This window comes from Petromyzon marinus, chromosome 51 (assembly GCF_048934315.1).
Source record: "Petromyzon marinus isolate PM22_M1 ecotype Great Lakes invasive population chromosome 51, UKy_Petmar_22M1.pri1.0, whole genome shotgun sequence".
Classification (NCBI taxonomy): Eukaryota; Metazoa; Chordata; class Hyperoartia; order Petromyzontiformes; family Petromyzontidae; genus Petromyzon; species Petromyzon marinus.
The window spans coordinates 10,301,708-10,328,103 of record NC_133717.1 but is presented as its reverse complement, the minus strand read 5'-3'; the positions used below and the strand labels follow the sequence as shown (position 1 = coordinate 10,328,103).

The 26,396-nt window shown below is 45.6% G+C and overlaps 2 protein-coding genes across 6 annotated transcripts in view; both read right to left on the bottom strand.

Annotated features, from left to right (window-relative positions):
* TAB2 (TGF-beta activated kinase 1 (MAP3K7) binding protein 2) overlaps window positions 1-5,269 on the bottom strand; it is a 62,942-nt gene extending 57,673 nt beyond the window's left edge. The window contains exon 1 of one of the 3 annotated variants that reach the window (XM_076074973.1): window positions 4,939-5,269. The gene's annotated coding sequence lies outside the window, so the exon portion shown is untranslated. Of the gene's footprint in view, window positions 1-4,791; window positions 4,913-4,938 lie in introns of those variants that run through there. The other 2 variants (XM_032973561.2, XM_076074974.1) reach the window with 2 other exon arrangements.
* Window positions 5,270-10,653: 5,384 nt separating this feature from the next.
* Window positions 10,654-26,396, bottom strand: part of SNX14 (sorting nexin 14) — a 40,544-nt gene continuing 24,801 nt past the window's right edge. For all 3 annotated transcript variants that reach the window (XM_032973631.2, XM_032973629.2, XM_032973632.2), the window contains 9 exons: window positions 25,553-25,661; window positions 24,500-24,537; window positions 22,849-22,968; window positions 21,484-21,607; window positions 20,236-20,400; window positions 18,575-18,670; window positions 17,472-17,563; window positions 16,835-16,897; window positions 10,654-15,876 (listed from right to left, as the gene is read on the bottom strand). In XM_032973631.2, coding sequence (XP_032829522.2) covers window positions 15,871-15,876; window positions 16,835-16,897; window positions 17,472-17,563; window positions 18,575-18,670; window positions 20,236-20,400; window positions 21,484-21,607; window positions 22,849-22,968; window positions 24,500-24,537; window positions 25,553-25,661 — 813 coding nt within the window. In that variant the 3' untranslated portion in view covers window positions 10,654-15,870. The remainder of the gene's footprint in view (window positions 15,877-16,834; window positions 16,898-17,471; window positions 17,564-18,574; window positions 18,671-20,235; window positions 20,401-21,483; window positions 21,608-22,848; window positions 22,969-24,499; window positions 24,538-25,552; window positions 25,662-26,396) is intronic.

Below are 26,396 nucleotides of genomic sequence, written 5' to 3'. Positions count from 1 at the left end.
AAGCAGCCTGCAGGGCAGCACAAGGTGGCAGCCAGCATTTTGCAGCAAGCCGGTTTTCCCAAAATTTCAGGGGGGGCTAAGCCCCCCGCAGCCCCCCCTGTGGCTCCGTCCCTGGGCCTTACATGGTAAAATAAAAAATACTTCATAGTTTAGTTTACAGGCCCCATGTTAAGCATTGATTCTCTGAAGCTTTTGTAATTACTCCACAATTGGAAGAGTACCTATATATATTTTTTGTTTTACACAATACTTTCAATTTCAATCTGAACTTATATACACGGATCTCAAAGCTGTCACGGAACAGCTACTTGTGCTCGGCACCTTTCCATAAACTCAATGATTGCCAAGTAGATTAGCAGTGACTCACTTTGTCCTGAGATGTTCAAGTAGGATTGCGGGTGAACACTTAAGTGATTATAAACCAAAAGACATTTGAAACTGAGCGGCTTAAGTCCACAAGGTATGAGGAATTATTTTACAGATTGTGAACACAGTAAAAAACTAAAAAAAATGAGACTTGCCACGGTCACTGGGAGTAAAAAAAAAGAATCCCCAGAAAACAACTTCAGGTGCGAGTGTTTATTCTCTACATGGCGGTGGATTTAGAAAAAAAAGGAAGCAAATCAGAGGCACGCAGCGGGAGGGAGAAGGGGCGGCACAACATGAGACCTAACCCTAACCAAACATACACTGGCACACACTGCGCATTAACCACACACAGTCAATACGGCCTGGAACATCTGCAAAGCCAACAAAATCGGAGACATCACGGCGGCGGGCGCAGTTAACCACAGATGTCTGATATCAAGGATCTTAACTTCGTGCAAGCCTTCAAGTTGTTTCGCATCAAGCAGTGGACATCAGCGAAATCATGACAACGCCTCCACATCCACTCGTAAAACTATTCTACCGGTTTACAAAAGTGCCACTCCCTCTATAGGTGCATGGTTTTCAGCTATTATTAAACCACTGATGGATGAAGGCCTCCCCCCAAGCCGTTGCCATTTCTCGCGATCCTCAGAATTAATAATCCATCTAACGCTCGCGCATACGAGTTGATGTAATTGCTCCATCTCCTCAGCGGACGACTTCTTGGTCAGGTGCCCATTACTCGGCCGCCAAAAGAGGTATACACACACACACATTTGCATTGTGTACGCGTACACGTACACTCGCTGTGTTTACATTTAAATATTGTGTATGCACAGAGCTGGGGCATAAACGCGAGGTACTTTAATCACCCCTCCAGCTCTGCGGAGCAGCAAAGCAGGCATCAAAGTTTTTATGGCGCAAGGAAATATTTGAGCAGCCAAGAGTCTCGCACCACCCAAGTGGGCAGGCAGCCCATGTGCTCTCTCCGCTCCGCATACTGAGCGCTGGCCTTGGGGCTGCCGCGGGTCAATAAGTTCACCAGCAGCTTCAATGCACCGTGGAGAGTTCAGAAACGCCTACGCCAGCCCTGTTTTTCACACGTTTATGTGCACGCGGGGCCAGGCAGAGAGAGGAGCCTATAACTTCACAGAGCGCTCGCCGTCAGACAGCGTGTCAATCCCACTGCAACGGAAAGGCAGTTTGTGCATTGAGCAGGGCGCCCCGTCCCTCCGCGTACATCTTCAGCAAAAAAAAATCATGATCCGATGGGAAAGTTAACTTTTACGAATGTTAAGACACCGTGAAAGGAAAATGCAGAGGTGGGAGTGTAATGGACAATGCCATACGGCATTGGACATGTTTGCTTACAAACGCATTCAGTCCCCTATAAAGCCAATGTTAAATGTTAACTAAGTGCGGTAAAAAGGCCCACCATTGCTGGGTATTGTAATTAAATTCGGTGTAAACTACAAACACTGACTCAGGGCTGTGCACAAGATGTGCAAACTGCGCACGCACGCATGCACATAACGCGCGCGCAGATAGGCACTAAACAGGTCCACAAAGCAAAGACAAAGGGGGCCCGGATTCGCATCTGGACGAAACGGCCAAAACACATCGCGCCATGGCTATTGGCCACCCCCCCTCCCCGCCCGCCTACCATTTGATGATGGAAACTTCGACACGTTTTCGCCAAAAATTGGACCAATGGCAAAAGTCCGACAAGCACGTTAATCCGGGGGCCCAAAGACGCAAACGCGCACACAAAGGCACGGACACGCGCGGAACGGGCACACGGATCAGAAGCCGGCGCTGAGCGTTGGCGTTTTAAGCAAAACAAAAGTGGTTGACGCCAAGGAAAGGGGGGGGGGGGGGGGGGCGCAAGGGCAGAGGGGCTTCCCAGAGAGCCCTGGATGCAAGGGGGGGCCTTTAACAGCAACTCCCACGAGGAGCGCATTCTCATCAGAATCCTGTTCGATCGTTTTGAACCAAAATAAGCAAACAACAACAAATAGCAAAAAGTGTTGAACCTTGCCTAGATGCGCGCTGTGTCTGGCCCTGGTCGTGGAAGTCACCCCTGAATTGAGTCGGAGGGGTCCTCACCGCCCCCCCCCCCTGCACTGTGATGGGTCTCGTGCGGCCTCCCGTCAAGAAGTTCAAGCAAAACAAAACACGAGCGAGGAGGAGGGGGGGGGAGACGGGCAAAACACGCCGCTTAACCAAACCACGACTAACAGGGAGAAGTAAAAAAACAGATCCAAACCACAGAGTTGGGGTGGGGGTAAGAGGAAAATGCCACATAGCCTTGCTTGACACAGTGTTCACCAACACTTCACATATGCACGTGTTACAGCCCCTTTTTGTCAATTCGCTGCTGGATGACGGCCTTCGCCACACCGTGTGGGTTCCGTGGGGGGGGGGGGTTATTTGAGACACTTCACAGCACTGATTGCTGCCGGTTGGTGAAGGTGGGAGGTACAGATGTACAACAATGGATTTTGCTACACTACCATCTCTCTGTTGACTCACGGCGCTTGTGCATTGCAGGCTCATGCCTGCTTCGTTTCCGAGACCTGACCAGATAGTGCATATTTCGGGTGATTTGCACACAGGCAGCACGATAAAATTTAAACTGCAGAAGCCTCCCAGATAAATATTTTGCAATACAATGCCCTGTGAGATGCATAATATATATTACAGACCTTCCTCGCTGCGGACAGGATTCATGTTTTCGTAATTTAGTTCCAGGCCGCTTGTCAATCAATCAGCCAAGTGCTTTAAAGCACAGGGCATAAACTATACTGTATATATAAAATTAATGATGCTACCAAACAGTATTAAACATTCACTTAACGTTGTTAAAAGATACAAAAAAAAATATTGTTAAATTGTCGCCTCATTCTAGAGCGGTTGCGCAGTGACACAGCGGTCAGCGCATTGCAGTATGGACCCAGCAAGATAAGTTTGATTCCCGGCCACGGCTGACATCGGTGGTGAGTGATGTATCTTGAACCAGTCCTGTGCCTGGCCCCCCATTCACCACACACGCAATGTCCAGCGTGGATGCATTATGGTCAACACCCACGACTTACACGGGGGGTGTGATGTGGCCTTCACATATCAGTGGATTGACAACACAAATACAACCGTAAAATACCTTGCATTACAAGATCTATAAACGTTCCTTAGCCGTGCTGGAAACTCGACATTCACATGACCGTGGCCAGTCCATCCTTGACGCAGCAGTGTTTGACTTCCGTGCACGTAGCGGTGCAACCAATGCGAGTGGTGCTTTATTTTTTACCAACACCCAACCCACAACAACAGTATCGAAGACGATATCGATGACGATCAATCGGGTGATATCGATGGTGACGACGACGATGTTGTGCTGCTGCTGTTGCGATGAAAGACGACACGACCAAAAAAAAACCAGCCGAGTTCAAACAACGGACACTCACACTTCGTACCCACTGACGCGGCAACAAGTTGCACAATTACATTCACGAACGCGACGCAGCATTAAAGACAGAATAGAGGAACACGTGGATGAATACGTCCGCGGAGGTGGGTAGAGGGTGACACGATTTCACCTATCAAGAACGTCACTGACTCGGAGGAACGACGGCTGACGATCGGACACGACTACGACGTGACAGGCAAACCAAGGAACGGAACGCGTCCGACGGAGGAGATGGAGCCGCGAAATTCGCTTATGCGCGGTGGATTATTATTATTGCTTGGTGAGAGACGGCGGTTGATTGGGAGAGGGTCCTTTTTATTCGGTAGCGAATTGGCCATGGCTGCTTGAAGATGACAAGCTGCTACTGACGATATGCCATTACGACACAAACATTCGGCTCTATAATAGCCAGGAGTTTTAAACTCACGACCGACACTTACAATCCGAACCAACAAACACCCTTCAACAGCACCACGTCGCAACGACAGTCATAGTTGTTGGGCGTAAAATGAACAACAAAATATAAGCATAATTTACGACACCGGGAATTGAACTTAGGCGCGCTGGCCACTAAGCCACCCAATCCACACTAAAACTCCACCATCGCAATTACGGATACCATCACAGATGCCATCACTACAACTGCTGACACCACCACCATCACTAACAACCACAAACACCATCACCGCAACCGTAGTCACCACTGGCACCACCAAAGACACCATGACCACCAAACGATGCCACCGACCACCGTGACCAACACCACCACAGACATCACGAACAACCACCACAGACACCATCACCATAACCACCAACACCACAACCAGATGACCATCAACAACAACCTCAGACACCACCATTACCACAACCACCACCCTCACCACGAGATCGCTACCGGCACCAACCACCACCCCCCCACCTCTCTTAATCAATCGACGGACACTTAATTTGGGCACCTCAAGACGTGACGACCGCGTCTCAACAACCGCTCCGCCGGGGACTTCCATCAGCCTCCACCTTTCCCACCTGAGGCCCGCGAGGCCCGTCGTGCGTGAGAACTGTCGCCAATCGATGCCGCCACATCACCTGGCCGCTCAGCTCACCTGTCCGTGAGGAGGAGGCGGCACCGCCGATTCAGACGACGACGACGGCGGCGGCGGTGATGATGATGATGAGAAATCGAATTATGTTGAGAGAGACGCGGGGTACGGATACAACCCTCGGGGATGCAGGGTGAAGAGCCGGGGGGTAGGGCGGGGGGGGTAACGGGGTGGGGGGGGGACGGCAGGGCGAGACGAGGCAGGGCTTGGGCGAGGGGTCGGATCGGGGATGAGGCCGAGGGAGGCTCGGGTCAGGCGGGCCGGGGGGGCCGCCGCCGCCGCCTCGGAGCCGATTATGGCGGCCGAGGGCCGAGCTGCCTGATGAGGGGAGGGGCTGGGGAGAGGGGCGGGGGCTGGGCGGGGAGTGGGGAGGGGCGAATGGGGGAGGTGGGCGTGAGTTGGGAGGGGAACCCCCCCCCACCCCCTCTCTCACCCTGCCGCCGCCGCCAGTGTCTCGCGAGAGTTGCGAGGGCGAGCATCTCGCGAGAAGTGGCCACGTGGACAAGGGGCTCTGCATGCGCTCCACGTGGGGGCGGGTTTTTTTTTTATTCCTGCGGCTACTTGAAGTTGGCGGTTCGCGGGTGGTCAGATGATGTGTGTGGATATGTGTGTAAATGTGTGGGGATGTGTGTGGGGATGTGTGGATGTGTGTGGGGATCTGTGGCTGTGTGTGGATATGTGTGGATATGTGGGGATATGTGTGGATGTGTGTGGATATGTGGGGATATGTGTGGATGTGTGTAAATGTGTGTGGATGTGTGGGGATGTGTGGATATGTGGGGATGTGTGTGGATATGTGTGGATGCGTGAATGTGTGTAAATGTGTGTGGATGTGTGTGAATATGTGTGGGGATGTGTGTGGATATGTGTGTGGATGTGTGGATATGTGTGAATGTGTGTGGATGTGTGGGGGGGGGGGGGTCGAGGAGAGAGAAGGGGGAGCGACAGTGTAGCGGTTAACGCGCTACGCTATGAACCAACATCGGTGACGATTATCTAAACCGGTACTGGGCCTCCCCTAGGTCGACTCAGCCTCGAATGAGTACCCGGTGCGGTGTGTCAAACATCACCACTGGGGAGACAAAGGCGGTCGGGCGTGGTGCTGGCCAACCACCCCCTCGTGTACCGTGCCGGCCTTCATAGGTGCCCGCCAACAGCACTTGCCCCTACAGTCTGTTAAGACTGTACGGGGGATCTTTTTTGGAGAGCTTCGGCGTGGTGGTGGTGGTGGTTGTTGTGACGATAATTAAAATACATCTGGGCAGCAAAAAAAACAAACGCGGGGTGCAACTTTCCGTGCGCGTTGAGAGTCGATCGGTTCTTTTTTTTTTACGATACTGGACTGCAGAATGCCAATACAGTATTGATCATTCTGAACGGGACAAACAAAAAAAAGCAGCACCTCGTTCGTAGATAAGCAGAATTCAGCCTCGATCGTGCTTGGGATTGTCGGCAGCGGTGGGGGGCAGCAGAGAGCAGGGCAGCAAAAGTAATTGTACCGTCCAATACTCGTGCTGCAGCGTCTATGGTCCCTCGTCTTCATCCTGCACTGGCCAGCAAGAGGCAAGGGGTCGTCAGGCTAAACGCCACGACCGGCAACGGCGTGTGGAGGCACCTCCATCCGAAAGGGCTGTGTACATGACATGCCAATATTGCCCACCCCCACCCCCTTTGAGTTGTCTGCCTACAGACAGGATTTTTGATTCAGTTTCCTCCCATTCTAGCTTCGGATAATCACCCCAATCCCATTCAGATTCTTGGACACTTCGTGCCATTTTAGTGCCATTTTATACCTCTTGGGTGTTACGTATCTCCAATGTCCCCAGGTCCTTCCATCGGCATGCTTTCAACTCTTGACTTACTCCCATTGCTGGTGTTATGATGCCTTCTCTGTGTCTTGCCGATTGGACTTTTCCCCCGAGGGTTTGCTAACTTTTCTACAGAAAATCCCGGACAAAATTTCTCAGCCGAGGTGCTATCAGCACTGCAGTGTACTGTGATAAAGTTCAGCACAAATTGCACCAAATCTCGGTAGAAATCAATTTCTAATTACCCAAATGTCAATTCGAGGACTGAGTCAAAATCGTACAGGTGACAATCCTAGATAGACTTAGCTGTTGTTTTATTTCTACTTCTTTACGAAATCATTAATTACAATAGCGTATTTATGCGCATTCTTGCGTAACATGTTTTTGTGTTGTGTATACATTTTTTGTATTTTACATTTGTTTACTATCCGAAATTTCCATAAGTAAGCATACAAATGGAAAAGAAATCCCAATGTAAACATTTACTGTACCGTACTTACCACTCCAATCTCGAAGACGCTGCATGGGGTGATGTATACACGCTACAGTATTTTCATTGTTTAAGTTTAATGTATTGTATAATGCAAGGCCGTAATTATAATATAAATTGGGGGGGGGCACATCCCCCCCCAATATTCAAATATGCTCAAAATGTCCCCCCCAATATATTGCTATAAAATAGATTTCTATTTATATGATTGTCGTTATGGTTGTACTTTATTAATCCTTAATCTCTTCCATTACATACAATGACACAAGAAAAGGTAAAAAAGAAAAACAGCAATGTAATACAATACACTATTAGACATTATTGTAAAAAAATTAAAAAGTCCATCCTATGTGTGAGTGATTTTTTTTATATTTTAGGCAGGAAATTCGTTTTCAAATTTAGATTATTTTTCTGGGGGGGGGACCCCCAGGAAGATTTGGTCCCCCCCAATGTTGACTCCATGGCTACGGCCTTGGTATATTGTACCACCGTATATAAAACATGACACTGAAATCAAGCGTAGCTACCTATTTTTTTTGTCACGCACACAGTGCCGTATGGCCGGACTGGTTTACAGCCTTTGGAGCGGTTTTTCCGTTTCGGCCCGGCACTGCCGAATGTTGGAAGCTGGATGATCGTCGATGATCATCAACTAACATTCCCCATTCGGATCTTTTTGCCTCCTCTAAAATGTACCAAATAGACTTCCCGCCACCTCATCTCATCACTCTCACTTTCTCAGTACTCTTTCCATACCGTGTCAACCCACACGTACTATTTTATTATTGGCCAGGGAAATAAGAGTTTTCAGGTCCATATGGCATACAGCCGTTTCAATACGGGCAAAAAAAATGTTTTGTCTTTCTCCCATGTGATGGAACTTTGTAGGATGAACGTTGAGATTTATAAGGGCATGGAGTGACCAACAAGGTCTGAATTGGTCTCTAATAAGGTAGGGACTGATAAGGGGTTGACATGTATGTCTTTCGGACTGATTCTCCACTGGACGGTGCACTAATACGTCTCAAGATTTCGGTCTTAGACTTCCTTTCTCAGCGCCCGCGCCTGCAAATATTACAGAAAACTCGGTACTAATATTACATTTAGGCGAATGGAGGACGCTGGACTGCCAATAAGGAAAACAAGTTAGGAAAATATTCTGGAAACACGACTGCGAACCATCCATTCAATTTCTTGGTTGATAACGACGACAGATAATAAATACCTTGATTGGAAACCAGGTGGTGAGGGCCGATTGTAATTGATTAAATAGATTACGGTATTGTAATGTCAAATAAGGATCTTACATTAGAACTTTGGCCAATGTAATTGAAAAAGTGTGATGCATGTGGTAACGGAACTACGACCTGGAGAAAACCCACTGCATGAGGGGATAACAACCCAAAGTTTTAATCGGCAGGTTCACGAACCCACGTGCTTTAACCTCTGGCTATTTCTCAATCCAGCAGGTTTCACAAATCTGCCTCGTAAACATGTTTGTATGACATGTGGCGCATACAAACATGAAAAAGGATATCTTAAAAAAGAATGCGACCCAGGTGGTGTTGATGAGCTGGTAGTACAGAAAGTGGGTTCAGCCACTGGTCTTTGTGGACATTTCAATGTTATCCCCTAGCATACATTGTGGGTTTTCGTATGGGTACCCTTGATTTCCTCCTGAACATACAACTATTTAAAATGGAATTGATCAAATATTCCAATGCAGGACCGACCCTCCTTTAAAAATGATTGAGAACTTTCCTGGATTAACTAAATTACTCCAAAAAATATATCGTCTTGTCCCCGCACACAGATTGTGTGGTCTGGACTGCCTGACACAACTTTCAAGCTCTGTTAATGAAAAAAAAGACTTTCATGTTACGGCATTAACACCATTAAATGGACGTATGATTATGTTCGAAGAGATATCACCAGAGTACCATAACGCCACATCTGACCATAACCTCGAAGTTATTTACAGAAGCTGTGTGAGAATTGCCATATGTGCAAGCATTGAAAGGTATTAATGAAAACGACATAGCCGTTTCCCCATATTAAGCCTTTACACCCTGCTGGTTTCAAGCCAGCATTAGTCAATCTTATGCCACCCGCTGGCCACTGGCACATTACCCATGTCCCAATTTGTGAGGTCCGTCATTAACATAGCTTGCTGCTGTAGATATGCCGAGCTCGGCAGCATTAACACAACACACATGTGGCTCGGACTTACTGTTAGGTTGTGGGTTCAAATCACATGCAGGGGTAAATGCAGGCCATCATCTCTTCTGGCCGCAGTAATACGTAAACATACTTTATGGAAAAGTCAGCAGTGGACAATATATTTAAACTGGCTATCAAGAGGGTGAGAATTTGACCATTGACTCCGGTCATCAATGGATATGAGAGGCACCCCCTTGATATGACTTTAATAAAGGCATGAACCTCTCGCACAGCTGACAAACCACAAAGTCATTTAGCAATTCCAAATATATATCCATGACTAATACGTTATTCACTTTACTTTCAAATACTTTTACTTGTTTTGGTTATAAAGTTTCATCGTTATAGTGACAAAACCATGGACCCCTATTTAAAGCCTGGGTGAGTGCACTATAAAATTCAGCCTTCGAAGCGCATGACCATTTGCTAGTTGTATTTGGCCCCATACGGCCACATTAAGTTCCTTCATACCACAATTGGCAAAGTTTTGATGTACGTTTCCAAGTGCATTTGAAAGTGGCACAGACTTGATTACATCGTTGCATTATGAGAGGCGAGCTACAGAATGTTTTTTTTTTCCACAAAGTGGGCAGTGCCACCACAACTGGCGTTAACCCTAAAACTACAGAGAGGCCACACACATCACCAGCTGGAATTTACATCAACTCTCTCTCTGCCATGTCTGGTATGCGCAAACATGCCAAATCCCGGAAGGTATGAGAGCTAACGGTAGGCCCAATCAGCCACCCTCCCTTGCGGTAACGCCCGGCTATTCGGTGAATCACACAGATTGCTGACTTGGTCAAAAAGTCGCTTGGAACATCTCCATAGAAAATGTAAAGTGCATTTAGAATGCACCGCCTTGTGTCAACACCGCCTGGCTGAATAAGGCGATACAGAGATGTCGGTATGCCTATGGAAGTGGGTTTGGCTTGGGAGTGTGGAAATACTCCCAGATAGTAGGAGGCTGCTTTCTGTGTCTCAACGTAGATTTTTTTTTATTTTCCCCATTTCATAAATCTTTGGCTTCTTTGGGAGTTAATGCATGGTCCTTCGGGATTATATAAAGGCACACTATGATGCACTGATGACAAAAAAATGTAATATGTGGAGAAACGGGGTTACAAGGTGGAAGAGTTTGTTTTTTTCAAGTTGGCGGAGGGGGGGGGGGAGTTTAAAAAAATACACGGGTATTCAATCCACGCTGGGAAAATTTATTTGTAAAAAAAAAGCACGCAACATACAGTCGGGCAGAAAAAGAATTGTATATTGAGGAATTTTCATTCTCCCTAGAGGACACATCTCCGATATCCCCACAGAGTCTGGATGAGCTGCTGTATTTGTGCCGATGCTTCTGCTGCAGACAGACAAAACGGCTGCGCTCAATGGAAGTCCCCTTAAAAGTCTTGGTGTGGAAAGTTTAGTGGCAATTGAAGAGACCACCAAACTATCACCACGCGGACCCCCCTCCTCCTCCACCCACCCACACTGCCACTCCGCAGCAGCTGTCGGATGCGTACAGTGCCTCGAACTGTACACGTGCATTTAAAAATCCGGACAGCATCCTCTCTCACACACCACTCTCCCCCCCCCCCCTTACAGCAGACGGCAACTGGAACACAGAGCAAGTTGGGAGAAGACAGAGAGAGAGCAAGAGCCCCCCCACCCCACACACGTGAGCGCACGTCCGCTGGTAGCGGCGTCACGTGCCATTACAGAGTTGGAAGGGGGGAGGAGGAGAGAATGCATCGCATGTTAAAAACATTAGCTGCTGCAACAGCGACTACAAGAGAGCCAGCGGCGGCGGCGGCGTTGGGCAAAACACATTTTGTTACGTGCCACGAAGTGCAACTGCGAAACAACACGCGGCTTCGCTCAATGCAATAATCATCTTCGGAGCGTGGAGGCAATTGTCAATACCACAATACTTTTTTTTTGGGGGGGGGGGGTGGACATGGCTAACACACACACAACTTCTCATTGGACGTCTGTGAAAGAGCTTTATAGGTCATGGGATTCCTGCAGTTATAGACTTACAGCAGTGGTTCTTAATCTGGGGTGCGAGATGCCCTTTCTGTGGGTAGCGATACACGGCCAGATTTTCTTTTAACATAGGCAAATAATCGTAACACAACTTAAGCACGGGCACGTAAGTACAACTACTTTGTTGCATCAAACCCTACGTATTTATTAACATGTAACTTGTTTTTTTACGATCGAGAACCAAACGTGTGTAAGGCTGTAGTCGAAGTTATAAGCACCACTCTGGACTACAGGATTCCGATTCATTGAACCACCACCACCACCACCCCCAACCGATCTGGTGACCCAACATCCACATGGCTACACGCTACACGCCACCCCCTTCAAACCCGCCTTCCAGGAACCCCACCACCAATCATGCGGCCCCACCGCTGACACTGCCCTCCCGTTACCCATGGCAAGTTTGTTAATGTTGACCGTGTATGTTTGGATACCATGCGCGCACACACAGAGTTCCTGGACGGCAGCAGGGGGGGGGGGGGTCTGAGAGACTGGTGTCAGAATGAGACGAGAAGAGAGAGGGTGGGTAAATTGCGGCTTAAATGTCACTTATTAAGACCACTCCCAGGGCTAAATTACATACCTGTCAACCCTTTATCAGTGCCTACTTTATTACAGACCAATACAGATCTTATTAATAACTCCTGCCCTTATAAATCTCAACGTTCATCCTAGTCCCATCACAAGGGAGAAACACAATCACCACTCGTACACTCACCCATACACTCATACCTATCAACCCCTTATCAGTGCCTATCTTATTAGACCTTGTTGGTCACCCCGTGACCTTATAAATCTCAACGTTCATCCTACAAAGTCCCATCGCAAGGGAAAATCATGTATTTTTTTGCCCGTGTTGAAACGGCTGTAAGCCGTATGGACCTGAAAACTACATTTCCCTGTACAAGAATACGAGTAAACCGTATGGGTTGACACGGTATAAATTAATACGGCAGTTAAAATGGGGGAATTGAATGGAATTTTTGTTTACTGCAAGGCGGAATTACAATTGCGGCAATAGCGCCTTTCTACTAGATACTCAGACACTGCCGAAAAAAAATCTATATCATAGACGAAGGGCGATAACTCTTTGGTTCTTTCGGTAAAGTCACGTAGAAATAAAATAAATTAAATAATATAATACGACGTTTCGATTGCAACACAAGCAATCGTCATCAGCTGTGAATGAATGCAAGCTCGGAGAGAGACACGTACATAGAGACAAAATACAGACACGGTGACGATTGCTTGTGTTGCAATATAAAGGTCGTATTCTATTATTAAATTGATTTCATTTCTACGTGACTTTACCGAAAGACCCAAAGAGTAATTCCTGCAGTCACGAAAGCTTCAAATCAAGTTTGAAGGGCGATAAATTAAAATAAAATATGCCACGTGGAAGCGGCAGTCTGCGAATCAAAAGAGAAAAATCAATGGGTGTTGAGGTCTTAAACACCGTAAACATTAATGTATGGAGTTATTGGTATGTACTGTTAACTGGGCCCATTTACAATGTAACAACTTTGCGAATGTAAGCAGCACGTGGGTGCATGTGACATTAACAAGACAACAGAAAAAGTTATATTTAAATCACATTTATGCTACCAATATACAATTCTAACACAACTGAAGTACATCAAAATAATGTTAAGTGTAGGCCTACAGATAAGGCAAGTGCACGCCACATGAAATATCAAGAAATGCTTACAAAATGCAATTATTCTCACAATGTTTGGTAAACTCTCAAACTCCGTTAATTTCCACAGATTTTTACAATTCAAATGCCAATGTGTAATTCATGCAAGACAGTTCACTATTTGCACATAAGTGCGTGTTGAAATCTGCAAATGACATACCTCACATTTACAGTGTACAAATGATAAGTTTAGCTCTCCAATTTGAGTATTTGGTTTGTACCCGCTCATACACAGCACTACCGTGAAGACCTATGCAACGGTAAACACAGTCTTGCACCCATCGTCACAGCCCCATTACGGCAGCACATATTGCCTCTACGATTCGCATGCGGACTATGTTGTTATCGACTGACATGTAGATCGGGTAATACACAGTAGACCGCACGCGGCTGTCAGCAGAATGTCACAGTTGGATGTTCAGGTCCTTCAACCAATCCAAGGTGGCAGTAGACGCTGACAAAAATCAACACTCTTCAACTGTTGACAGTGCTGTGGAGAATAACCATTATGCTCTCGTGTAGCAAGAGGGCCTTGTGCCAGATCATACGCACGTACAATGCCCCACAATTGAGGAACTGCAATATTTTAGAATATAGGGGAAAAGCATTGTGGGTAAAATTAAATATAAGCATAACTCCGTTCCTTCCGTGCGACAGTTGGTCTATAAAGCCACTAAGGCCGATGGACTTTTAAATATTTCAATTTGTATGCAGACACAGAATGGAATTAGGCATATATCTGTCAGGCTGGGTGAACATTAGCTTTTATATGTATGTACATTGGTCAGTGTGGTTATCCATTTGCCTGCACTCAGAGGCAGAAGAGTGCTCTAAGTTGGATAGGCAGGTATGGCCAAGGAAACAATCCAAAGTATTTTTTTTTTCAGCAAAGACTTGCCCCGGTGGTCAAGTGTTCGAATTTAAATTGCACCGAATCTCATTCATTGCTTCATAAGCCACTGACATAAGTGCCATAAAACCACAGTATAGGTTGTTGTTAACCAAACCTTGAATACGGTTCTCTTGTATTGCCAGAATGAACTTCAAAACAGTAGAGTTTACCCATCATCAGGAATTACAGGGAGTCAAACTGTTAAATTGTCATTCCGTACTGCACAAGCGTAATAAACAAGCTCGTGACTTTGCCGAAAGAACCAAAGAGTATGGATTTCTGCAGTCACGAAAGCTTCAAATCAAGATTAAGTTTCTAGTTGTCAGTGTTCCAATATCACGAAAATAAAACAAACATTCAGTGTCATGCAAAAAGAAAAATGCTCAAGATATCTTCTTGTATTCAATTAATGAAGTAATTATTTTAATTGCTTCATCAAGTCGTGAGACCATATATTGGCCCAGCATTTGAGGAGGTCTTGTACCACAGTGAGCGATATTTATAAAGCAATTTAGGCACTACAACTCCTCTTCCTAACGCTTTAATTCGCACATCCACAGCAAACATAAATAATGGCGATTCTTGTCCGAACACTTACTATCAGTGGCGTAGCATGGGTTAGACTTGGGGCCTGGTGCAAGGAATGAAATGGGGACTCACCCCTGTCAAATACCCCTCCCCTCCTCTTCCTAGCCTAGCAAGCCTATGCTCCTCTGACTCTATGGGTGCCAGCGCAGTTGCATAGCCTGCACACTCAAGAGCTACGCCACTGATTACAATTCGTTGCTTTTAAGCGAACAGCGATAAATGTATGTTCCGGACATACTAGTTTTCAGAGCTGCTTCACCATTGACATCAGAGCATCTGGATGTAAGTAGTATGTACATGTGTATGTTAAACTTTTTTCACACCGTACATAGCCAACCGTGCCAATCAGCCACTTGAGCGTCATGGTGCTGAAGGGCTCGGTTGGCTACGTCAGGTTGTCTAATTCGTTCTATTACCCGAAAGATTATATTTTCACTTAATTTAAACATATCATAAAAAACTAGATCATGAAATGCACGACTCGAGACATGTATCCGGAATGTAACCATCTACCTTGATTGAATAATAATTATTTATACATCTGATATATAGGGCGCCATGGTGGTAAGATGTTGAATACCTCGCCTGGTACAACAGGAGGTTGTGGGTTCAATCCCGACCCTGACGCCTGTATATTTGGAGTCTGCATGTTCTCCCCATGGTCGCATGGATTATTCTCTGGGTCATCTGGTTTTTCCCTCCACATTTAGAAACATGTGTTTAAGAGTACTTGGCTGCTATAAATTTCCACATAAACCGCTACATTGAGCTATCATTTGTGGCCAGGTTGCTTCTGAGAAAGAGCTATATTTTTCAATGGGCCTTACCTGGTAACTAAAAAAAATCGTTTAATAGTTTAAAAAGCATGTATGGCCACTCACACCAAAACTACACAATTTAAGAGGCTGTGAACCCAGACTGGAGTAATGCCAGCTCATAGTAGCCAACATCATTGTGATTGCCGGGAACAAACAAACCATTCAAATGCGGGCATTATGTTTCCCATCAAATGCTTTTCCACGGGAAGGAATTCTACCGTGTTTGAGCGTGCGCATGCTATGAGCCGTGTTTACGAGGTAGGCTACAGATGCCAGGCGTTTATTGGGGCTGGCATCGCAGCTTTGAAATGCGACACCCACTGCAGAATCAATCTGTGGGACTCGTGCTCGGGTGGCAGGTATTGACATCGGTTGTCGAGTCACTTCTGTAAAAATAAAGAAACAATTACGTAAACGTCACATGAGAAGACAATTCACGAAATGAAGGCAGCATTACACATTTCAAAGTTGCGCGACTTATTATAAACACTTCACCACAAGTGGTCCTTCACAAACAATGCTTTTGTTAGTTTTTCACAAGTGGCCATGATTGCCTAAATGGTTTAATGATATCATGGGGTATGATGACCTCTTATTTAATGCATAACCACAGGCATTCGCATGTCGTCACGACATGCGGCAAAGTAAATTAACTGCATGCAGTTCGATGGATTTATTTTAGTAAAAAATAGGGAAAGAAGCATTGGTTGGGTGGCTCAAGGAGTACAATAATACGATAGGGCACTGAGCAGCTTAAGCTGATATCCTGGGTTTGAATCGGGACAGGCAACTGCGATGAAACTGGGCTTCTTTGTGTAGTGAATTAGTGGTTTAAATCCAGTCACCAATGCTTACGTGAAACAACCATCACAATAAAATATTTTTTTCATTTATTTCAGCTTATTCCAGCTCCAATAAAAAAAACTTTTGTTTGGATCTGAATGACATACGATGAACATGCTTTGCAGGCCATATAAAGGTTTACCCCTATTGTGAATAAAGAGGCCCTATGAAGTAACTTCAGAAGTAGTTATTTGATGTCAACTTCTGGGGCCATTCTCGAACACAGGTGGTGCACTTCTCAATGCAAAAGTTCCGAATCGAAATTTCTTCGACTCATGACATGATTGCCGATTTTAAAATGTGTATATAATTGGGGGAGGGCGGGGGAAGCAAGTATTTGGAGATCCATCGGGTCAGACACCACCAGTGCATCGAGCAAAGCAGTCAAGAGACCAATAACTGTGATCCTGCACTGCGTCTGCAAGGGACCTGTCGGAATATGCCAAGGGATGAGTGTTGTGACGGAACACGTCAGTTGGATGGAGGGAAAGACGGACTCACCAGCTTCTGGTCGATCTCTGGGAAGAGTTCCAGTACGACGATGTCCAGCAACAGATAGGTGAGCTACAGTAGCAGCAGCCCAAAGACACGCAGACACAAAGAAGACAACGGATCCCCCGTTTCGCTTTACAAACCATATTTGGAAATGCTGTTAGCAAGCAGATATAAAGGCTGGCAAAGCACAGGAGAGGGTGGGGTGTGAGGTCATAGTGTCGTGCGCAGAATGCCTGCACCACCGCTTTCCACGCACGCACGCACATGGTCAAAACCACTGATGAACACACAAACACACGAAATCAGCAGGCAATCCTGCAAGCTGTTTCACTCTCCCTCATACCCATGACCCTGTGAACCATGAAAAGGTGCTTGGGACTGCATGCACGTGTCTGATGGAGAACGTGGCCATGAAGCAAGTGTCAAGGTATTTCAGTCACTTGGAGGAATCCACTTGCGTGCATCACCCAAACAGCTTAACTTCGTAGCTTCTTCAAACCGGAGCCACGAGCCACCACTTCAGAGAGAGTCAGGAGAGTTTATATCACCAAATAAGAATTTGAGCCTATATGGGCTCTTTTACAAGGTTGACCTGGTGAAGATGGCCATAAAAGTAAGACAGTGGTGATAAAACGGGCCTTGCCTGCTTGTTGAGCAGAGGCTGCTGCAGCCCATCAAACAGTAGCTTGATTCCCTCGTACCGGGCGTCCTCTCCAATGCACCTCACCGCCATGTCTACGGACCGTGTAAAACCCAAATTAGATCCCAGCGAGAGAGCAGCCACAAAACATGAAAATGTTCAACGATGAGAGAGACACAGCACAGCATGCGAAACAATTATTCAAGCATCGAGGGATCCTCTTCGATAGAAATGAAAACAGGCCGCTGACCGAGCGGGCGAAGGAATATTAAAGCGCCCAAAGACAGCGGAGCATACAAAACGTGAAAACACCCAGAATGTAGATTAAAAAAACAACACATGCACCACAGTTAAGTTGGAGAATGTGAGACCTAAATCTTGAGAAAACAAAACATCCGAGTGAAACAATGAAGAGATAATCTAACATTAAAACGAACGTGCCGTGATGTACTTGTGGAAGATTCAAATTAAAAACAGACAAATACCGAGTAAATAAAGACAAAAAATACCCTACACGAAATTTCAGTCTTTTATGAATAAAAAAAGACTTTAAAAATGTCTTTCAGGAGTGCGACATAGGATACTCGCGTTGTCGCTGCAGTGCGACTGCAACTTTTAAAACACCACTGCAGTACAAGCACTCCTTCATGAAGTCACTCTCGACTCCGCCTAATTTGCAAAGCTTCAAACAAACAAGAGCTACTTGTTTGCAATACTTTCCAACAACTGTTAGAAGTATTCAAGGATTAGTTAGGTTCATAAGTCTATAACAAAGGGGACACTATAATCATTGTAAAACTCATCCAATATGAACCACATTGTAGTTTAACGTTGTGTTGTTATTAGGTAGGGCTTTACCTTTTTAAAAAGCTGTCAAATTGAACAAAGTGTTGCCCAAATCTTGGAGACAAAATAGAGCAAAAAGGCACACGCAAACTAATGTATATCCGAGGGCTACCCATCAGTTTCCGTATTGCCAAGTAATTCACTGAAAAAGCGTTACAGTACACAATCCATGCATATGCATTAGTTTTCCTAACTTGTTGAGGTTGCTTTGTTCCTTTAAAAGGTCAAGATGAGGTGCTGCGCCAGGTGTTGCAGGTCACCTGGAATGTAGGCCATCATGCCCTGGAATGTCTGCTGGGCTCGGAGACGCTGCTCTTCGGGAGTGCGGGAAGGGTCTTTGTCAAAGAACAGGACGTCTGCCACAATGAGAAGAAAATAACAAAAACCACCGTTAAATTAATTAAAATCCTAAACTTAACAGTCATGCAGAAGGTTTATCACGAGGGAAATTGTGCACATAGGTTGAACAAAAAATTCAGCACTGCTACAGCCTTGGTAGATGCGAGGCCAAGGTCTTAGAGAGGAGGTGACTTTGCCTTAGGTTGAAGAGCACCTTGATTGAGAAATTGGAGCTTGCAGCTCAGTGCTGGGTTTCCAGAGATTGCAATAGGATGGAGTAGTGGAGTGCGGAGGGTTGTGGACCTGGTATATGAGGAATGTTCAAAGAGGGGAGCAACTATGATGATGATGATGGTGATAATAAAGGAAAACATGTTAGAGGTCACCAAGATTTTGATAATTGTCATGACAATAATGATAACGACCGTGACAATGATCAGTGAAGGGGACAATGATGGAGAAGACGATGAGAACTATCATGATGATGCCAACAATGATTATTCAGACGATGCTGGCGATGGTGATAATGATAATGCCAACAGTGATTATTCAGTTTAACACGTAGGCGTTCGCGACCAATCAGCAAAAAAGTGTCACGTTGACAAAAGACAAATAGTTCACTACTTTAGCCCACCGCTGTGTTGAAGAGTGAATCCACAACATTTACAGTTTTTGAGTACGACGTTTCGCTGGTAATTACATCCAGCATCATCGGGCAATTCGCCAGAATGGTGAAGCCCTCACTTACTCCAAATCAAGTTTCAAACTGTAAATGTTGTGGATTCACTCTTCAACACACCGGTGGGCTAAAGTAGTGAACTAATTGTCTTTTGTCAACGTGACACTTTTTTGCTGATTGGCCGTGTCGGGTGGTGGAGGGTTACGACACATTTATAAATAACGCGATCTAACCCAAAAACCTTTATTATGAATGATTATTCAGACGATGCTGGCGATGATGATGATGTAAACAATGTTTATTCAGACGATGCTGGCGATAATGATAATGATGATGCCAACAATGATTATTCAGACGATGTTGGCGATGATGATGATAATGATGATACCAACAATGATTATTCAGACGATGCTGGCGATGATGATGATAATACCAACAATGATTATTCAGACGATGCTGGCGATGATGATGATTATGATACCAACACTTATTATTCAGACGATACTGGCGATGACGATGATGATGATAATGATGATGCCAACAATAATTATTCAGACAATGTTGGCGATGATGATTATGATGATAATGATAATACCAACAATGATTATTCAGATGATGCTGGCGATGATGATGATGATAATGATGATACCAACACTTATTATTCAGACGATGCTGGCGATGATGATGATGGTAATGATGATGCCAACAATAATTATTCAGACGATGCTGGTGATGATGATGATGATACCAACAATAATTATTCAGACGATGCTGGTGATGATTTTGATAAGGATGATGATAACGGCGACAATGTTTACAATGACAATTACGAAAAAAAATATGGCATTGAATGAAAGCATGAATGGGAAGACCAGGCCAGAGGTGGCGACACATGGTGCTCACCTCTAAGCAGGTGCAGGAGCTCCTCCAGCCGGTGCTCCTGCAGAAGCTGGCCTATCTTGTAGGCCAGGTAGTGGTCGCAGTAGGCCTCCAGCGTGTGCTTCAGCAGGATGCGCCCCCCCATCAGCAGCTGGTGCAACCAATCGGGTATCCTGAACACTATTCGGCCTGTGGTCAGCAAGGCGAGAAGGGGTGCGGAGGGGGTGCGGGGGTGGCATGAGGATATCAACATCAGTGTTTAACGATACACTATTTGATTAACCTAAAATGTTTTATTTTACCAGTTAAGGCACACTGAGCTACATAGCTCTTTTTCAAGAAGTGACCTGACCACAAATGATAGCTCAATGAAGTGGCTTATCAGGTGGAAATTTATAGCAGCCAAATACCCTAAACACATGTTCATTCTTAATGTGGAGAGAAAAACCTGAGGACCTGGAGAAAAATCAACGCGACCACGGGGAGAACATGCAAACTCCAAATATACAGCAGGTGTCAGGGTCGGGATCGTACCCACGACCTCCTGCATTCCGGGCGAGGGAGTTAACATTGCGCCACAGCGGCGCCCTGTGTAAAGTGGAGGCACAACGCACACACAAACGGAAACTGCAGCATGTCTATGCAGGCACCTCCATATGTTGAAGGATAATTAGCCTAGTCACACATTGGTCTAAATGGGTTTTAAGAGATGATGGTACTCACAACTTAACACAAATACTAGTCATCCACAATACAAATTATGAAGTGCACCTGTTTTTCTACTGAAGTGACATAGCCTCCTTGAACGGCAGAGCAACTCGGGGTCTATGGAATGAGAGTTGAACCAGTTCATTGCGTCAACAGGTCCAGGATTTGCCTGCTTAAACAGATGTTGATGAAAAACATTGGCAAAGAAGACCCATCGAGCAACGGAGCAAAATGTGTTTTTTTTGGATGGTAAATCACAAATTATTTTTTAATATATGTACAATCCACAATTCTACAAGAGAGTACATATTACATTTTGGACAAAAGTCGCCGCTTTTATTGGCATTAAAAAAAAAAATTCTAATTATTTTGAAAAGCTAATTTTTTGGACAATGTTACCCCCCCCCCCGCATTGCAATATTCCCCTGTGCGCCAGGCTTGAGGGATCGCCGGCCAAACCACTGTAGGGCCCAGCACTCTCCACGAGACCGATGGCAATGATTGTGACGAATGGATGCGGAACATCGCACCCGAAAATGTCGCAAAGAGCAGAGCGCCACTTACCCACGAACAAGAGGTAGTCATAGATGCCGCTCACGGTCCTCTCCTCCACGAAGAAGTTGGGGCCCCTCTTCTTGTCACAGCCGTCAACGCGGCTGGCATTGTCGCCGAAGAGTGGGCTGAAGATCTGCGGGGAGCCACGGGTTAGGGGCACTTAAGAGTAACTGCTAAATCATGGTTCACCTAAGACAGAGGTCCGGCAACCAAAATAATAAGAGACATTTTTTTTTCGAATTCGGTAAAAAAACCCTCAATATTTCACGAGCCACAATGCACGTGAATACAAGACGGTGGTCCTTAATGAATAACGTCACGAAGCAGTCCCTAAAAGAGCCGCAAGGTTTGGCGACCCCTGACCTAAAAATAAAATTTAAGTTTTTGCGATATGACGATTATCGCAACAACAGTTCACCACAACTTTGTTATTTCATTACCATTGTTGTTATACTGTTGTTGGTGTTGTTGTGCCTTCCTTAATTCCCATGTGGAATGAAGATTACTTAAAAGATCCTAAACCGCAGTAAACTGAACACAGGCCTCACATAAGCCTTCCAATAATAGCAAATTAAACTGTAATCCTCATAACGTACATGCTGTCAGTTACACATTAGATAATTAAAGAAGTAAATTAACTATGATAATCATGTCATATCACCACCATGCCATTAATTACATTTTGCAAAGAACAAATACAGTAAGGTTATAGCTATTATTTGGACCTTTCATTACTGTGTTATTTCTTATATATTTCGTCAGGAACTAAACTCTAAAAAAAAATGACCATAATCATAATTAGTCAAAAATACAATACAATTATTGTGGACCTTATATTGTATAATGTATCACAGTATCACCATATTGCGTCGCAATTTTTAAGTTGATTTGCTTAACAAGATAAAAAATGTAAGAGACCAGGATAGTCTCATATGCAAGAGTGACTTGTGGCACCAAATTGACATAAGAAAAACATCTATGATAAAATGCAGTAATAAAGTAATTATATATCAAGAGAAAAAAATATTGTGTCGCATGAACTGAAAATATTGGACGTACATAAATCAATGTTAAATACTGCATTACCCCTTCGCACAAGGTGGCTCTGTCACATGTTTAAAATGATCATAGTAGAATTAATTGAGAAACATTAAACGGATAGAGTGACTATTGTGCTCATATATAAACAGACAAGCATACATGTCAAATGTTAATCATAAAGGATCGACCCCTCAGCATTAAATTGTAAGTGGGTGGGAGAGTACTCGAGGACGTCCCATCATTTGAAACAATATTCCTTGGTGTTTGGCGCGAACAAAGATCCCCCTGCAGGCTAGCAGCGCAGAGCTGTGCACGCGTGCGCGCGCATCACACCTTGGCATCGCACTTCTGGCTCGGGCTGAGGACGGTGATCTCGTTCCTGCCGGGCTTGGGCTTGGGTGCTTCGCAGGAGACCACAAAAGACTGGATGAAGGGTTCCAGGTGCTGCCCCCTCTGCAAGGGCACGGCCGCGGCGATGGCAGGGGAGAGAGGCTATTTTTAACGAGCCAGGCCGATGAAAGGGTTAAAAAAAATGCATGCGTATGCACTTGTTTCTGTCTGTCCGTCAGTCTGTCTGTCTGTAAACACGGTGGTCATGGTAACTGGAAGATTTTGCTGTTTTTTTCCTGGATTTTTCTGTTGCGCGTAGTCACTTTAAGACGTTCCTTGTTCATGTTTTTGTTGCGGTTGCACCCGAGTCAAGAGCCGCTATGGCTCACAAGGCTATACCAAATAAATGAAACGGAAACTCTCGGAAAGTCAATCCAATGTAAATGTGATTTTATTATAAAGCTGTTTTGCTATTCGGGACTCATGCTATAGCAAAACCGGCCAAATTAATAAAAGTGCTGTGCAACCCGTGCCAATAAAAATGAAGCTATAAATGAATCCGCCTTTTCGGCCAAGGCGATGATGTCACACACCCATATTGTGTCTTGCTCTTGCTTCCCCATGACGTCATTAGGCATGACATCATCTCACAACGTCACACGCCATGTGGCATCATCTCGTCCGGCTCAGGTGATACAATACTACCATTAATTAAATACTTTAGAGAACAAAAGCATTTTGGAAAGCTTGACAGAATCGATGCATTTGCATGGTGTTTCTTCCTTGTTTAAAGCAGATACAACCCAATAATATCTTAGTTGTAGATAGACTTTTGGCTTTGTGTCCTCGGCTGTCAGAAACAAGTTTGAACTGTTGTTAGTGACAAAAATACTTTAAAATGACAATCCATCAGGCCGTCGGCATAAACTAGTGACATCACTCCATTGATGTTGAAATACAATGTATAGGGTATATGCGCAGGGTGGCAAGGCTTTCTCTCGGGGATCAGGTGAGAAACACGGCTATCTGCCAGAGACTCAACGTCTAGTTGGCACTATTGAGCGTGGATTGAAACCATCTACGATGGATGGGTCATCTGCTAAGGATGCCGAAAGAAAGACTCCCTTGGGAGACGTTCAAAGGATGTCCTCCAGGCAAAAAACCCAGAGGCCGCCCGCGTTCGTGCTGGAAGGACCAAGGCGGTGCGCCTTGCTGAGGAAAGACCGGAGATCCGGGAGTCACGGTTGATGCCGCTGGCGGAGGACAGGGCAGGATGGAAGGCCTTGGTGGAGTCGCTGCCCCCACGAACGCAGCATGCTGATATTGATTGATTGAGGAGTGATGTGACAGCAATATAACAAGTGCAGTAATCATGCACTTAACTACAAAAGTGTCGCATTAAAGAAGCCTGAGACACAGCCAAGGTAAGTACCTACAAAAGCTATTTGTTTAACTACCGTTCATTCCACACTGAACGCCCACCATCTTAAACACATCTGTGAAAGAGAACTTTATAGCACATCAGATTCCTCCAGTGTCAATGAATATTCTTCTGGAGGGTGTGAATAATATTAGTGTGTGACTCTCAGAGTAGTCGGACAACCCATCATATTGAACCATACCAAATCTGTGAATGTCTAAAACGTTTACCCACCTCTTTCATCAGCCGAGGGACCGCTTTGAAGATTTTTCCTGTCAAATAAAGGAAACAATAAAAACTATTAATAGTAATAATAATATTATTCACTTACACACGTACACTATCCTAAAACTTTTACACTCGAGTTAGTGCACACATGGGCGAGCATGCAGTCCAGTTTCCGTATGTGGGTGAATGGTGAGTATGCACGTGGGAGAGTGGGCAGAGGGTGGGTATGTATCGATGAGTGAGATGTGATTGTATGGTGGGTATGCACAGTTGATTGTGTGAGTGTGCAATTGGGCTGGATAGGAGGGGGTTAAACAAGCGTAGTCTAGAGACGAAATGGGCAGATGTGGTATTGGAGGACTTGAGGAGCCGAGTGGAGGGCAGTGTCAAGATCGGCCTCTGTGGAGGTGGTTCGCGAAAGATGCTACTTCAGTGGCAGTAGGGAGGACACATGGTGTACCGTCCATCGGTTTGTCCCCGTGACCTCCTGGCAGCGAGCCTTTGACACTTCACATGGCCTCAAAGCGCACCTAGCCTGGTCAATGGAGGCTGTTGCAGTTGTTGCGAATGAATGTGTGCAGGTGATCACGTGAGTGTGTATGGATGAGAGGTAATGCAGAGGTTTAGCATTCTTTGTTACAAACCTGGCGACCAGATTTTGATTTCCGCTCATGGCCAACACCAGTGATGATTATCTGAACTGGTCCTGGGCCTCCTCTAGGTCGAATCAGCCTCAAATGAGTACCTGGTGTGGTGTGTAAACAATGCCACTTGGGGAGACAAAGGCAGCTCGGTGTGGTGCTGGCCACCCATCCCCTCTCATAGGTGCTTGCTAACAGCACTTGCCCCAAAAGTCTGTTAAGGCTATAGGAATATCTTTCCCTCCGTGTATGGATCAGTACGCGAGGACACAATGTACGAGTATCTGTAGATGAGTGTGCATGAATGAGTACGTGTGCACAAGCATGCGTGGATGAGTATGCATGAAAGAGAAATCATGAATGAGTAGGTACAGGTGACTACGGGTAGATGAGTGTGCACAGGTGTGTGCACGCTTGCCGATATTGACGTCTGGGAAGGTCTTGTCGGAGAACTGCGCCTCTCCGTCACGAGACAGGAAGTCCACGAGGAGCTGGCTGTGTGTGAGCGTCGGGTGCTGCAGTAAGCTCTGCCATGCGATGATGACAAAGACAAATATTCCCTGTATAGCCTTAACAGACTGTTGGAGCAAGTGCTGTTAGCGAGCACCTATGAAGGGACGGATCGGCACACGACGGGGTGGGTGGCCAGCCCCACGCCCGGCCGCCCTTGTCTCCCTAAGCGGTGATGTTTTTACACATCGCACCAGGTACCCGTGTGAGGCTGAGTCGACCTAGGGGAGGCCCAGGAACGGTTCGGATAAATCGTCACCGGGTTTGCCTGTGAGCGGGACTCGAACTTGGATCACCGGGGTCGCCACGCAGCGTAGCGCTAACCGTTGCACTTCCCGCTCTCCATGCGATGACGATGCAAAGCGCATGCGGCAATCCCACCCACCACCGCAGTGCAGCACAAACCCTCCCCCACCCTTCTCCAGGTGTGGATCACCTAAAAACTATGCAACCAACCACCAACACTTTAATTCAGTTAGTTACTATATAAAGAGTAAGCACTCTGGCATTTGTTGGAAGGCAAGCCAACAAAGGTAACAACATTTGCTCCCCATAAAAAAACCCTCTTTCACCATGGTGCTACAATGAACAGACAGCAACCTGTAATTATCTCACGCTCTGAAGTCTTAAAAGCATGCTAAAAAGCATGCCAATGTGCCTAACCTTATGTCTTAATGTGACGAGCAGTAATCCAAAATTCTAACCTCTGCGGATGGATAGCATGGATGCCTGTGACAGTAAGAATGTCCTTG